This window comes from Delphinus delphis, chromosome 11 (genome assembly GCF_949987515.2).
Source record: "Delphinus delphis chromosome 11, mDelDel1.2, whole genome shotgun sequence".
Classification (NCBI taxonomy): Eukaryota; Metazoa; Chordata; class Mammalia; order Artiodactyla; family Delphinidae; genus Delphinus; species Delphinus delphis.
This window is the reverse complement of record NC_082693.1, coordinates 101583752-101599855: the sequence shown is the minus strand read 5'-3', so window position 1 is coordinate 101599855 and position 16104 is coordinate 101583752. Positions and strand designations below refer to the sequence as shown.

The window sequence follows — 16104 nt, the reverse complement described above, 5'->3', positions numbered from 1 at the left end:
TCTCCCGACTTACGCCGCCCGGCTGACCTAGGGCCCCAGGGACCTCCTGCAGCTCAACTCGGGGGGGGGGGTGGGCAGAGCAGGGGCAGCGGGAGGACTAGCGCCTGGACTTCCTGGCCACCCCGAAACACGCCAGCCTGTGGCTGACCGCACCCTAGGCCAGCCCCACAGGTGAACGCGGCCGGGCATGCGCCATCCCCATCAGCTCTGCCTCACTGACAGGGCAGAGTGAGGGGTGGTGCCCAGAGCCCCGCGGTGCTCACACGTGCTCCGGGCCTGGTGGGAGCAGCGGTGAGGTGCAGGCCCGGAGGGAGGGAGGCTGGGCCGTGGGCTCTGGTGCCTGGGCGGGGGTGGGGTGTGGGGCCCGTGGTCTTGCGTGCCGTCTGCCTGTGGGGCCCATCCTCTGGTGCCGAAGCTCCATCAGGTGTTTCCCAAGTTCGTTCCTGCCTCGGGCCTGAGCCCACTTCACGGAGCACTCGGGTCAGACAGGGTGCAAGAGACGGGCCGGCAGCCAGGGCCGCCCCAGGGGCCCGCCTGCCCAGGGTGCCGGCCTGGGGTCAGCTCCGGGTCAGCTCCTCTCCACACCTGGGGTGCCCTGTTGTGGTTTCAAGCAGAGCCCCAGCCCCCAGGGCCAGCACAACGGGGGCGGGGTGTCCCCAGCTCTCCAGCCATACGCCTTTTCCATGCCCCCTTCATGGGACAGTGCCCTCCCAGGCCGGAGGGTGCAGGAGGAGGGCTGGACACAGGGAGGATACCAAAGGGCCCCAGAGCCACACCTTGGCTTCTGGGGCCGGACAGGGTGCTGGGAGCCGCTGCCTGGAGACGTCTCCCCTGTCCAGGAAGATCCGAACGGGAAGGAGCAGAGCTCCGCCGCCAGCAGAAGCCAGGCCCCAGAGTTACAGGCCAGGGGGCGCTGCCCTCTGGGGTGAGGGATGTCTAGGCAAGGGCTCAGCAAAGTGGGGGGCAGCCTCTCACATACAGATGGGTGACGGGGGCACTCGGGGTGTCCCCAGGCTTGCAGGAGTTGGGGCTGGCGCCAGCGGCCCTGGGAGACAGGCGCCTGGGATGGCTCCCACCCCTCTGCCAGCCCCGCTGAGCTCGACGACCACGGCCCCTGACCACCTTCCATCCCCCAACCACAGGACGGGGGCCTGAGAGACAGGGGGACACCCGGGAGCCGTGGGGGAGGCAGGTGGCTCCCTGATCGCACAGGCGCGCAGCCAGCCCCAGGGGAACGCGGTTACCTGAGACCCCAGAGCCTCAAAGTTCCAGGATGTCTTCTGTGACAGCCTGGAAACAGCAGGGCGTCTGGCCAGTGTGAGCCTGCAGGAGGAAGCTGCGGGCTGTGGGCTGTGCCCGGCCCATCGGGAGGGGCAGCACCCGCCCCAGGGAGCGAACTCACTCCAGACTCTCTCCTGCTTGTCTCGGGGCTGAGCTGCGGCCAGAGGGCGAGGCGCAGCCACGGGCATCCTGCTAGCCTTGCCCGGCCGTCACTTCGCGTCCAGATGCTGGCTGGGCGAGCCCTCGCCTTCCTCTCCCTGGCCTGGAGCGCTTACCGGAGCCTGGCCGTCCCCAGGGTCGCGGAATGCAGCCTCTCCTGTTCCCAGGTGAGCCCTGCCCCCCAGGCTCTCCTCTTGCCCTGGTTCCCCTCGGTGGGCACTAGCCGTTCCCACCCCAGCACAGGCCAGGGAAGCCGGCCCGGGGCGGTCGGTGGCGGGGGCCTGGGGGCCTGGGATCCCCACGAGGTGGTGGCCTGACCCCGCAGCGCCAATCTGGGAAACGTCTGCCAGGAGCCTGAGGGGCAGGGGCGCTGACGCACCTGTGACCTGTCCCTCTCCGAGGAGCCACGTGGTGGGGGGCAGCCCGAGAGCCCCTCCTGCGTTCACAGACCCCGATTAGTCACCCAGGGCGGCGTCCGCGCTTCTGTGGATGCCCCGCTAAGGAAACGCCGCGGGTACCAAGCTCATCCTGGGCGGGAAGGAGCCGCAGGGCCGGGATGCGGCTCAGAAGTGGTGGTGTCCCGGAACTCTCACTGTCCCTGGGAGGCGTCCCATCCGGCAGCACCTGCCCGCAGAGTGTGCCCGCGTCCCGGGGGGTCCCCCGGTGCGAGACTGGCGGCCGGCCCGCTGGGACGGGCTGGGGAGCGCCTGCTGTGTGCGCTCCTCCAAGTGTGGGCACAGCAGGGACCTGCGGAAACGCACCTGAAGCAAGATTAGGCGGTGGTGACTGCTGAGCAGGGTAGCCTGGCGTGAGGGCTCATGGGCCTCTCAGGGGCAGTGGCCGGGCCCCCCGGGGGACACGGGGACACCCGGCTCCCAGTCAGGAGGAAAGGCAGCTCCACGAGGCCTGCGAGAGTGTCCAGCAGAGGTTCCAGGGAGCTCACGGATAGACAGAGTGGGCTTGGGTGGCCGGGGGTCAGGCTGGGCTCAGATCCGAGGTGCAGGGACCCATGGTGGCGGTGGAGGTGCGTCTGGCTCCTGGTGGGAGCAGGTGGGTGCAGAGGAAACAGCTGAGCCCAGGTGGGAGGGGTGGTGGCCTGGACCGTCCCCACGGAGATGGAGAATGGGACGGGGCCACTTTGGGGTGTACTTTGGAGGTAGAGCTGGCAGGGCAGGGGACCCTTGACCTTGAGGGAAGGAGAAATCCAAGATGGACCTTAAAGTGTAACCGTAGCCCCTGGGCCGATGGAGGAGATGTTTCCTGTGACGGGGTCTGGCGGGCAAGGGTTCAGGGAGGAAACTCGTTTTTGAAATATGGGATTTGAGAAGCCCGTCAGACGTGAGAACTGGCGTTGGTGCAGCTGGGTGTGGGATGGGCCGGCCCCATGGTGGGATGGGCCCGGATGTGGGGCGGGCCGCGAGGAGGGGAGGGACCCCGGAAGAAGGAGGAGGGCCAGGCCAGGGGAGGGAAGCAAGAAGGGAGGGTCCCCCCGCCCCGCCGCTGCCCCCCATGGGGACGGCCAGGCCTGGGCCCCACTTTGCACTTGGCCGTGGAGCTCCAGCCACTGTGGCACCCGGCTGGGGCCGTGGGATTACAGGAGGAGGGCGGAGGAGCAGGGGACGCGGAGAGCCCGCGAGGCCCGGGGGCTGCTGGCAGCCAAGGGAGGGGGTCGGAGAGGGGGAGTCACAGCTCCGGAGGAGGGGTCTGAACGGGAGGGGCTCCAGAAGCCCAGGGCGGCGGGCGGGGCTGCCTCTGTGGGGCGAAGCAGAGGACTGCTGGCACGGCTGGTGCCCCCCGCACCAGCATGTAGACCGCTGCAGCCCATCGTGCCCCTAGGAGGGCTGTTCTGGGCCTTGGCACGTCTTCAGTCATGGCACAGGGTGGGGCGGACAGGAGCAGATGACCGCAGGGTGCCTCAGGGCGGAGTGGGGCAGACCGAAGGGGCCCCTCCTGCAGCATGCAGGGCCCCGCCCTCCACACCCAGTGGAGCCGCAGGGTCAGGGCCCAGACCCCACCCTCGGGTCCCTCCCCACAGACCCCCCCCCCCCACGCCCGCCGCCCTGGGAAGCCCCGGGAAGCCCGACGGAAAACCCCAGAGGCGGGGAGGGGGAGGTGGGGCGACCACTTCTCCCTCCTGGCCCCACCCTACAAAGGGCCCCAGGGCCCCGGGCCAGCTTCTGCCGGGTCCCCACCCCCAGCTCCCAAGATGCCAGGGTCCCTGGGCGCCGGAATCCACAGGTGCTCTCTGACCTCGACCTTTGCCCCCGCTGGTCCCCAAGGCAGGAGAGGGGTTGCGGGCACCGAAGGGCCAACTACTAGACCGCGCCCACCCCCGCTCCACTGGAAACCCAGGGGCCACAGCTGCGTGGTCCTCAGGCACAGGGGCAGCAGGAGGTCCCCAGTGGGCGGGCAGTGACCCTGGGCCAGGATGCAGCTGCCCTCTAGCTCCTACCAGCTTGGGAGGGGGCTGGGCTCGGGCCACAGGACAGAGGATGCCAGGGGGTGGCTCCAGGCATCTGGGGCCGTGTCAGGGAGGGAGGGTGGGCGAGGACCCAAGCCACTGCCCCTTTGTCCACTCAGGGCTGCGGCCCAGGCCCAGCTGCTGCCCAGTCACCTTCTGGGCGCGGCACCCAGGTGGGTGCAGCCCCTTAGTCCAGCAGAGCCCTCCTGCCACCCTGGGCCGGCCCCGGAGTCAGGCCCCTCACCCGTGAGAGCCGTGGGCAGGGCCGCAGGTCGCCTCCGTGGGGGTTGTGCGTCTGGAGGCCTAAGGGGGCGAGTCGGCGTCTCTGGGAGATGTCGTGGTCAGAAGACAGGGTGGACGCGGGGTGACAGTTAAAAGGCTGGAGCGGAGGGCTTCCCTGGTGGCGCAGTGGTTGAGAGTCCGCCTGCCGATGCAGGGGACACGGGTTCGTGCCCCGGTCTGGGAAGATCCCACATGCCGCAAAGCGGCTGGGCCCGTGAGCCATGGCTGCTGAGCCTGCGCGTCTGGAGCCTGTGCTCCGCAATGGGAGAGGCCACAACAGTGAGAAGGCCGCGTACCGCAAAAAAAAAAAAAAAAAAAAAAAGGCTGGAGCGGAAAGGCACCTGGGTGGAAACGGGCGAATCCCGGAGTCTGGGGCTCGCCCAAGAGTGACACCCACTTACCCGAGACGTTAACGTCGGGCGTCACTGGGTAAACCTCAGCGCCACCTTTGCAACTTTTCTGTAAATCTAAAATTATTCCAAAATGAAAAGGCTGTTTAGAAAGGGGGGTGGAGCTGGAGCTGGACCACCCTGCAAACCCCAGGGACAGGAGCAGACCCCCTTCGCTCCTCCACCTCCCCACTTGTGCCGGCAGGGTCTCTACCTCGGGCCCCCAGCTGTCGTTGCTCCCTGGGCGCCCCCAGAGGGCCCCCACTGCGGCTGAGCCCGGGCCCAGGGCAGCGACCCTACTGGCTTGTATTCCGCCGCTTCAGGTGCCCGTCCCCGGGCTCCCAGAACTCTGCCGACCCCATCCTCCCAAGCTTACCGTGGAGCCCCTCAGCCCACCCACCAAAGTGGGGTCCACGGGCACGGCCCTGGCGCCTTCCCCCACCCACCCTGTCTGAGCCTGGTCCCTGGTCCCTGGTCCCGACCCCTCGGGAAGCCGTCAGTCCAGCGGGAGAGGCAGTGTGCATGGGCTAATCCCTGCCCTTCCCCGGCGGTCCCCAGGCCAGACCCAGCGAGGCCACCCCCGGCAGTCACAGCTCTCACCCTCCTGACCGCTCGGTTATCGTCCCCCACACTTTTCAACAGCTGACGTTAAATGTCACTTTCTGACGTCGTGTGGCTGCCCCGGCTCCGAAGGCAGCTCCTCCGAGGCCGGGATCGTCGCCCATTTTCTTTTCTTCCTGAAGCCCAGCACCCGCCCAGCACGGGCACAAGGGGGCCGGGGGAGCCGCGGATGCCAGCACGGGAAGTCGGTGCGGTCAGGGGGTGGGGGCTCTGAAGGTGCACGGGGTCCAGGTCACACCGGGGCGGGGCCCGGGGTGGGCGGGGGACAAGAGGCAGCCAAGCTGACCTCCCACCCCTCTCACTGTTCCGTCCACAGGGCTTCGCCTGCAAGAGCCGCGTAAACCGTGAGTACAGCTCAGGCCGAGGGGGACTCGCTGCCCTTCTGCTCCTCGTCACCCTGCCCTCCCGGGAGCCAGGTCTGCCAGGCGGCCGGGGTCTCCCTCCTGTGCAGGAAGAGCTGCCGCCACTGCCACCGCCCCTCCCCTAGCAGAGCGCCGCCCCCCTTCCCTGCCCACCGCCTGGTGCAGGAGGGCAAGCGCCCCGTCAAGCCCAGTCGTGGGCTTGCTGGACGTGGGAATCATGCGTTCCTGTTTTCACGGAATTCATTGCTTTGCAATAAATTTCTCATATCACACTTTTTCATTTTTTCCCATTGTAAAACGATATTCCATTTTAAAAATAGCTTTATTGTCTTTGCAGACACTATATTTCATTAAAAGGGGCATAAGAGATGCAAAATATATACGGCAGAAAGTGCAAATAATCTTGCTCCAAAGCCCCCATATAGACATAAACATTGTTTACATTAGGAAAACATTATTCTAGACACTTTTGTAGGCGAATATACTGTTTGTGGGATAAACGTAACAAATATTTTATAGAGGTGAAGTTACCTTATGCCATGTAAACTAAGTATTTTATTTAATTTGACTTGACTGTAATAGGAAAAACTAAAGAAATGGTTAAACTTGAAGTGTTTCTTCACCTCAAGAGGTGTTGTTTCCTCGAGGACCCCTGCAAGGTTAAGGAGTGAGATTATGACACGGGCTGCTGGGCCCCGAGCCGGGGACACGCCCCCACCCCAGGCAGCATCCCGTCACCGGTTTGTCGGACCAGCGGTCAGCGGTTGTGGGGTGTTGAATAGCATCAACTCGGCGGCAGTTCTGTCCCTGGACTCTCCCCGGAGGGTGAGAAGCCGAGGCCACCCTGGCATTTCTGCCGAGGGGCCTGCGGGGTTCTCCTCCGCCCCAGGCCATCCCTGGTCCAAGCCGGGCTCCGTGATGCCCGTTCTCCCATCTGATCTGACCTCAGTCACCTCCGCCTTCCATCACCTGCTTCCATTCATTTTTCTCTTTCTCAACGGCTTTTGCCATGATGATCTCAACTGTTCCAAGCCGGCAATTTAATTTCCAGCCACGTCTCCTGGTTCCTGCGTCCTCACTGTACTTATTTGTCCTGAAATTGGGTCGTCTGGCTCCTTGACTGGTCCTCGGCGGGCACGGCTCCGCTGAGCCTCCTGCCGTGTGATCCCCTGTCGGATCCCTTGTGTCACTGAAGCCGTGTCCTTGTCACAGTGGAGGTGCCTGAGGAAGAGTCCCCTCTATTCCTCCGTGACGTTTCCTTGCCTCCCACGTTCTGTGTTCCTTTTCCCCTCCCTTCTTCCATGTCTTTCCTCCATCCTTATTTTAATTTTTCCTACACTCCGTCTGACACGCTTTCCATCCTGGTCACACTTCGGCAGCTCCCTACAGACCCCTGGTTACTCAGGCTGGCTTCTCCTCTCTTCTGACTGCAGGTCCATGGTGTTTCCCCCAGGAGCTGTGTGCGAGGGCTAGGTGTCAGGACGGCCCCGGGCCTGGCTGGGGAGACAGGGGACTCGGCAGGCGGGTCCTGGGGGCCGGGGAGAGGTGTGGGGAGGGGCCCTCGGCTTCTGGGGGGCCCTGGGGCCGCCGCAGTCTCGTCCCTCCCACTCCTTCGCCCGCACGCCAGTCGGAGCGGTGACAATACAGGACACCCAGCCGGCCTCCTTCTCTCCGGACTCGGGGGAGGGGGGCTTGTCGAGAATTCCGAGGCTGAGTCACCCCACGAGCAGGGCTTCTGGGGAGCGGGGTCGCCAGGCAGGGAGACACCACGGCATCTGGGTGATGCTCTGGCCTGTGTCCGTGTGCTTTGCCTGCTGCGGGGGCCGTTCTCTGGCTCTGTGGCACCTGTGGTTCTGGTCGTTATGGGGGAGGGGTTTCGTGAGGCCACAGCTTCCCCACCCCCACTTCCGTCTCAGTCTGTGTGTCTCTGATGACGCTGAGACCCGTGTGGTCTCCCCCTGTGCCTGACCCGCCCTGGGCCAGCGTGTGGGGGTGGTCACCCCGCGTCACAGAGAGTCCTTCCACTTTCTCAGTCTCAACCTCATGGTGTGAGTCACAGGTTTCAGTTTTGATGCAGCCATGTCTACAAGCCTCCCCCTTCATGGATTTTGTGGATATGGGGGGGTCTTTCAAGAAAGTCTTCCCAATCCTGAGGTCAGAGAGATTTTCTCCCTGTATTTCCTATATTTCTGTATTAAAGTTTTCTTTCTCAGATTTAGGTCTTTGATTCATCTAGAATGTATCTCCGTGTATGGTGTGAGGTAGGAACCCACCTGTGATCTTTTGCTACCTGGAAATCTGGCTGTGGCCGCACCACGTACTGGACGCCCCCCACCCCGTCAGATTTCCACGCTGTGTGCACGGTTCCCTGACCCGCCCCTATCCCTGAGCGGGGTCACACTGTCTGAGTCCATATGGAGCTCAGCTAGATACTGATTTCTGGTGGGGCAAGCCCCTCTGGTTCCTTTCTTTCCTAAATTGTCCCGGGAGATTTCCTAAATCTTTCCTAAATTGTCCCGGGAGATGATGGTGTGGTTGTAGCTTCCCTGAATCCTCAGACCCAAGAGCAAGGATGTAAAACAGAAGTGGGGTCCACGCTCCCAGACCCCAGAGACGAGCCCCAGAGCCCCAGGCGGGAGCATCAGTGGGGTCTGTGCAGCAGGGAGTGGAGGGGTGTCTGAACCCCACAGACGGTGAGAATCGCTGGGGAGCACACCCCCCCCGAGGGGCTGCCCACCACTGCGGCAGGTGGGTGCAGGGACCCCTTGGGAGAGGCCCTGCACAGAGAAGCTCGGAGTGGCATCAAGGACAACAGAGGCAAGAAAAGAGCAGCTTCAGGTACGAAGGCAAGGGGGGAAAGAGCTAAGAAACTCAACAGCGATCCACCCTATTTTTAAACACTACCCAAAAGTGACAGCAGAGGGAGCTCTGCGCAGTCAGGAAAGCAGACCAAGTCTGCTAAGAGCTCTGGGAAACTGAATTCACGTAAATGTGGGCAACGGAAGACTGTCAAGGGCAAGTTCCAGACAAGTTATGATAATTAAAAAGAAAAGAAGGAATGGAATGATGTGCCGACAGGCAAAGGAGGTGCGCCAGAAGAGCATCCTGAAACCCACAAGTGTAACAGTTCATTTCAAAATGGCTTAGAATATTCAAGACAATGATACGTTAAAGAACGACGTGAACAAAAATTAGAAACGTTCGGAAACGAGGTGACTAGAAATAAAGGAAAAAATCATTGTATAAATGAAGACTGCATTGGAAGTAGTGAATACACCCAATATTAAATGCCTTGAGAGAAATAGCAGGTGAAAAGGAGATTTTTTTTTTAATCAAAAAGGAATGTCCTACTGTATAGCACAGGGAACTATTCAACATTCTGTGATAAATCATAATGGAAAAGAATACTTTAAAAAAAGAATGTATCTATACGTATAACTGAATCACTTTGCTATTCAGCAGAAATTAACACAACATTGTAAATCAACTATACTTCGACTTAAAAAAAGAATACGACTAAAATTTGAAAGGAAAAAAATCAAAAAGAAATGTAAAAAGAGATAAAATGATGTGTGAATAATGGTAAATGTTACAGATAGTCAAATGATGTCCGGAAGGCAGATGATATGAGACCCTAAAGAAAACCAAAGCAGCAGAACAAACACTAAAAACTACAGTTCACGGAGAACAAACATTTCTTTCTTGACAGTAGATATTGAAAAGGCAAACCATGAACTGGAGAATACCAGGCCTGGATACCACATCCAAAGTTATTCTAGTAAAATGGCTGGATTTTAAAGGGAAAGAGAAAAATCTTTGGGCCTCTCGGCAAAAAGAGCTGTACAATTTATAATGGAAAGAAAAGTATATCAGGCTTTTCAAAGAGCGACATTTTAACGCTAGAAGAAAATGGACAGCAAAACCATAATGCAGCTATGGTGCGTATAGACACAATACTGCATTATAATCACCACACTTGCTAAGAGGCTAGATTTTAATTATTCCACAAAAGAAGAAACGATAATTATGTCACTTGATGGGGTGCCTTTGCTACGATGACAATTATTATTACAACATATAAATGCATCAAGTCAATATGCCGTACTCCTTCGATTTACACGATGTTATACGTCAAATATGTTTCCGTAAAAGAAAACTGACCTTCATGTATAAAGGTACAACAGGCGGGGACTCACGGACTATTGTCCCACGGCCCCTCCTGGGGACTCTCCGGGAGAACAAGCCTCGGGCAGCCAGACTGCAGGAGGGTCAGATAAGAAATGGGTGAGAATTACTACAGGGCTAGTCGCAAAACTGAGACTACCTGTGGAAAAGGAGACAGTGCGGTATTCACAGCTGTACGCTGATGGTGTAAAAATGGGGAGAGACTGAGAAAAGTCTACGCAAAGGCACGTTTCTGCTGTTTCCAGTCACCCCGGTGGTTTGTGCTGTGACCCAGACTCGTGTACGGCGTGTGCAGTACAGCAAATGGCAGTTAGGACATATTTTCATTCTATCCTCCCCTGTGTTCTTGAGAATCAAGCATGGAAGAAAGGAGATGCAGATGTCATGTAGAAAAGGTGCTGTAAAACCTTTACTCTGAATTGGTAACCTCAGTATGACCTCACGAGGTATTGCTTTAAATACGTTGCAGCTCTGTCCACAGAAAAATCCTAGAAACAACGACCAACTCATAGTCATGAGCCTCCCTAGTGCTGTGGCCTTGAAATACCATTTTTCACCAAAATAAACTGATTTCCAGTCTGGGGCAGAAAATGTACCAGAAGAGCCTGGGACATCTTGTCATTCCAGATGGAGGAAGCTCTCAAAGGCGGTGGTGACAGGTCTGCAGTACATGGAGGCCAGAAGGAGCTCCCACCTGCCAAGAGGTATTGTTTGAGCTTCAAAAAAGAATAAGCACTGCGATGAGTTGCAGCCCATACTTAAACCCATGCATTCTTAGCGGTACTGTTTAAAAAAAAAAAAAAAAAAAAGAATTGTTCGTCTCTGTGGATGATAGGGAACCAACTCACCTTGAAGATTGGGTAAATAAAGGGAAGGAATCAAACCTCCATCGTGCCTTTCTTCTACAAATGCTCCCTTGGAACAATTACTCCAGCCAATAAATGGAAGCAAAACAACAGAATTATCGTATCACCATTTTGCGTCTCCCAGTGAATTGAGCGTCCGTGACAGCTGGCATTAAACATGGCCAAGGTCCAGACAGGACACGAAGGCATTCAACACCAGGTCTATTCCCACCAGAGACTCAACCCTGAGCCCTTCAAATCTTCAATCGGAATTTTTGATTGTCAGTTTCCTGAAAATTTCAGCAGGCATTTTCCGGTGTGTGTATTTTTCAACACCACCAAGTAATTAACTCAACTCTGACACTGTCTACCTGGAGAGAGCCTCAGTTCCCACAGGTGAAGGGCTCAGTCCCACAAGACACCCCCACTTCCGGTGCCAGTCAAAACTCCAGGTGTCACCAATACTTCTGAGTGACCGGCTATAAATTGGAGACTCCCCGCCACCTGCTCCTCAGGTTCAATTAATTTGCTTGAGTGGCTCACAGAACCCAGAGAAACATTTTACCTACTAAATTACCGGTTTGTTATCAAAGGATATAAGTCAGGAAAAGCCAGATGGAGGAGACGCCCAGGGCGAGGCATGGGGAAGGATGAGGAGTGTCCCTGCGCTCTGACTTGTCATTTCTCTGTGTTCATCAACCCAGAAGCGCTCCGAACCTGTCCTTTTGGGGTTTTATGCAGGTTTCATTACAGAGGCATGGTTGATTAAATCATTGGCCATTGGTGATTGAACTCAACCTCCAGCCCCTCTCCCCTCCCCAGAGGTCTGGGGGGTGGGACTGAAAGTTCCAACCCTCTAATCCCATTGTTAGTTCCCCTGGCAACCAGCCCCCATCCTTAGGTGCTTCTAAAAATCACCTCATTAACAAACTAGGTGTGGTTGAAACAGGTTCGTTATAGATAACAAAAGACACCTTTATCACTCATCATTTAGGAAACTCCAAGAGCTTTAGGAGTTGTGTACCAGAAATGGGGACCAAGACCAAATATATATTTCTTAATATAAATCACAATATCACATGTTTTGCTTGGAATTGCACTGAATTTATTGACCAATTTGAGTCAGAAATGACATCTTATCCGAGGTGAGTCTTCTAACCATGAACATGGTATGCCTTTCCATCTTTGAGGAAGTTAGGTCTTCCTCAAAGTATTTATTTATGCCCTTCAGAGGTTGAAGGGTCCATGAATGGGTTCCTTATTTTATCACATTTTCTAGTTGGTGTTTGCTGGTGTAAAGCAATGCTAGTTTCGTGTATTAATCTTGCATCCACACATTTGTTACACTTCCTTTGTTATTTCTAGTAGATTTCCCACTGAGTCTCTTAAGTTTTTGTATATAGATAATCACATACTCTGCAAATAATAACAGTTTATAACCTACGTTTGTTTTTGTCCTTATGGAAGTGGCTCAAATCTCCAGGACAATGTTGAATGGGGAACCACTGTCTCAGTCCTGATATTAAATAGCAATGATTCCCAAAAACGTACCATTAAGGATTAGGTTTATTGGGCGTTTGGAGGAGACGCCCTCCATCTAGACAAGGAAGTGTCTTTCTTTTCCTAGTTTGATAAACCTTCTTTCATCATGGGTAGGTGTTAAATTTTATGAAAATTTTCTGTGTCTATAAAGATACTCATACAATTTTCCTCCTTTAATCTTTTTAATGAGGTGATAGATTGTCTAATGTTGACCACACCTGCAGTCCTAAAACAACTCCTATCTGGTCATGTTTAATATATTATTAAATCAATTTGCTAAAATGTTATTTAGGATTTTGCAGCTATATTCGTAAGTGGGGTCAGCTTATACTTTTACTTTTGTGTAAGCCTTAGAAAATTTAACCATCATCTCAGATATTGCCTCTGCCCCATCCTCTCCTTTCCTTCTGCAACCTCGATGGACACACCTCAGACATTTCACGTCTTTCTTCCTATTTCTCAGTCTCCCTTCTGCGTTTTCCATCCTTTGTCTCGTTGCTGATTTCTGTATCATCCACTGTGATCTTTCTCCCACTAATTCTCTCTTCAGTGATGTCCAACCTGCTCTCCAAACCATGTATTGCTTTTTAATTTCTGTTTCTGTGGGTTTGCTTCCAGAAATTCTATTTGTTTCTTTCAAACGTGCTAGGTCCCTCTTTATAGTTTTTTCCCCTATATTTTCAAGCCTATCCTTTTAGCAGGTTGGTCTGTCTGTGTCCGACCTGTTGTAGCCCTCCATGGACCCGTCCATGGCATGTCTCTGCTGGTTCTTTCTCTTGGTGCTTTGTTTCCCCAGCAACTTTGTTTATCACTAAATATATCTGCTCCAGGGAATTCCCCAGCGGTCCAGTGGTTAGGGCTCCGTGCTTTCACTGCCGAGGGCCCAGGTTTGATCCCTGGTTGGGGAACTAAAATCCCACAAGCCACGGGGTGTGGCCAAAAAAAAAAAAAATGTCTGCTCCATGCCCCTGAGAAATGATGCCTTCCCCACAGCCTAGGATGTAGGCGCCTTCCCCCAGACCAGGTTCCCCGTTGCTTCTGAGTGGCACCCAGGCGGGACATGTGACTATCAGGACCATTTCTAACTAAGTCATAGATTGAAGTTTCTTGGATCTTCCTGGGGGTGCAGACCACGGCCGGGACCCAGCACCCAGGCCCACGGAGGCTGTGGGCTCTCCAGGAAGCTCCGCTGCCCCTGCCCTCCCACCACGCCCCAGGACTCGGGGAGGGGGCAGGGTTCTCCTGATTCCCCTCGCCGTGACGGGGCAGCCCTGGGATCCCCTGGTCTGGGCCGCACGCTTGGAGCCCTCAGCGTCCGGGCTGGGAGACGCCCAGGAACGCGGCTTCCTGTGCTCTGCGTCCCTCTGCCCTTCCTCAGGGTTTATACTGATGATCCTGATTCTTTATCAGCTCTCACAGGTTTTTTTTTTTTTTTTGAGGTACACGGGCCTCTCACTGCTGTGGCCTCTCCCGTTGCGGAGCACAGGCTCCGGACGCACAGGTTCAGCGGCCATGGCTCACGGGCCCAGCCGCTCCGCGGCATGTGGGATCTTCCCGGACCGGGGCACGAACCCGTGTCCCCTGCATCGGCAGGCGGACTCTCAACCACTGCGCCACCAGGGAAGCCCTCTCACAGGTTTTTAAGAAGTTTTTTTACATGTATGTTTTTTTTCTCCAGCATTGTAAGTTGTTTTCAGTAGAATTGGTCCAAACAGCGTGGGCTACCGTAGGCTGGGAAATGGAACTCGCAACTTGTTTTTAAACAGACAGGAGTCCTTCTTTCTCCTGCTGCCCTCCCAGCATGAATTTAAATTCACCACCGTGTTCTACCCATTCCTGTGTTCACTGTTGCTTTCGTAACCCACTTCTTCCTTTTGAGTTCATATTTCTCCTTTTTAAAATACAGCTGTCAGGTCTTCTTTTAGGAAGCCTCTCTAAATGAGACCAAGTATATTTACTTCTCCGTAAGTATTTATGATGAGCTTTGGGTTCACAATTCTTTCCACACAGTAGCAATGAATTATTTTCCCCATTTTGAACCACAAATAATTTAGTGTTTCTGCCTCACTTTTTTTTTTTTTTTTGGCCGTGCTGCACGGCATGCAGGATCTTAGTTCCCCAGGGATTGAACCCCAGCCCCTGCAGTGGGAGCGCGGAGCACTAACCACTGGACCGCCAGGGAAGTCCCCTGCCTCACTTTCTTCTATATACTCTCTCCTGTTTTGTGAGCTTAATTTGGGACAAGAGCCTGTTCTTATTTTTATTCATTTATTTACAACAAGCGACTTCTCCTTTGCATCCATTATACTTAACTATGTATTTCATCATTTCCCATGGTCACCACGCTCTTCTATGGCTCTACCTTTTTTTTGGCTCTGATCCTTTCCTTGCTTGGCTGGAAGGTCTTTGTTTTTTTCCAGAAAAGGTCAAAAGTTGCAGACTTCTCATTTTCTGCGCAGAGGAGGAAGTTTTCACACGCATGAGAGAAAATTCTAAAGCACAATCGCTTCTTTCGAGAAGGCTGCACACCGAGCTCTAAGGATGACTCTCAGAGCAGGGAAGCGTCAGGCTTGGGACACAGTCCTCGCCACGACGTTACGTGACGAACCCACCGGGCTTGACCACTAGCCCCTGTGGCCAGACAGACACTCAGCTGTCTCCTGCAGGTGGCCTCTCCTCCTATTCCAGCCACTGCCCTGGGGTGCTGTCCCCCTCTGAGTCGTCCATCTGACCCCACACCTTAGGTACATCAGCTCCAAGATGACAGTGGGCGAAGGATGCAGTTGGGGGCCAGGCTGGGGGCAGGCTATCATTTAGATCTTCCACCAACGGGGAAGATTTTATCACCAACACTGTTTAGAACTGCCAGCGCGTGTTGATAAAAAAAGGCAGACCAACTACTCGCTGGCTTTATTATTTTTTAAACCTCCATCAGTCTGGGGGGAGGATGGTGGAAGCCTGCGGCCCCCTCCCGCAGTCTACCCCTCCTGCATTGGGGACAGACAGGCACTCATTTTATATTGTGTGGTTGGTTTCCTTATCATTGAATTTGGAAAGTTCTTTATAGATTCTGAACACAAGTTCCTTAGCAGGTGCATGATTTGCAAATATTTCCCCCCAATCTCTGACTTATCTTTTCACTCCTTACCAGGGTCTTTCAAAGAGCAGAAGTTTTAAAGTTTGATGAAATCCAATTTATTCATTTTTTTCTCTTATGGGTCACGGTTTCAGTGTTGTATCTAAGAATTTTTTGCCTTACCTAAGGTCACAGAGATTTTTATTGAATAAAAATGTGTTTTCTTTTAAAAGTCTTATAGTTTTAGGTTTTACATTGAGGTTGACGGTCCATTTTAGGTGACCTTTGTATGTTGTGAAAGCTGTGGACAGAAGCGCATTGTTTGCCTGGGGACACCCGGTTGATCCAGCACCATTTGCTGAAAAGACTACGCTTTTCCCTCTGAGTTCCCGGCATGTCTGCTGAGAATCAGTCGTGCATATGTGGGCAGGGATAGGATGCTAGGCGGGCGGGGTTTGTTTCTCAGTCCCGCAGGGTCTTCGTCCCCATCATCTTCTCACTTGCGTTGCTCCCGAAAAGAATTCTGCACCTTCCTTACCTTGGCTCCTCTGCACATCACGTCTTTTTTCCTCTGGTGGCTTTTACAGTTTTCTCTTTACCACTGGCTTTGAGCAAACTGATCCTGGTGTGCCGTGTAATTTCTTCATATTTCTTATCATTCATCAGGCTTCTTGGATCTGTGAGTTTATAGTTCTCACCAAGTTTGAAAATTTTCTATCGTTTTTTCAAGTTTTTTCTTTCCCTCATTCCTTCTGGGACCCTAACCACACATACATTAGGTCACTTGAAGTTGTCCTACAGCTCCCCAATGCTCTGTTCTATTATTTCCTCACCACTGTCACCACCACCTTCACCATCATCATCAACACACCTTCACCATCGCCACAATCTCTCTCCATCT

General features: G+C 54.8%; 1 protein-coding gene across 1 annotated transcript in view; it reads left to right on the top strand.

Annotated features, from left to right (window-relative positions):
* The first annotated feature begins 1505 nt into the window (after window positions 1-1505).
* Window positions 1506-16104, top strand: part of IL17REL (interleukin 17 receptor E like) — a 40102-nt gene continuing 25503 nt past the window's right edge. The window contains exons 1-2 of the mRNA XM_060026010.1: window positions 1506-1607; window positions 5510-5537. Of these exons, the coding sequence (XP_059881993.1) occupies window positions 1506-1607; window positions 5510-5537 (130 nt within the window). The remainder of the gene's footprint in view (window positions 1608-5509; window positions 5538-16104) is intronic.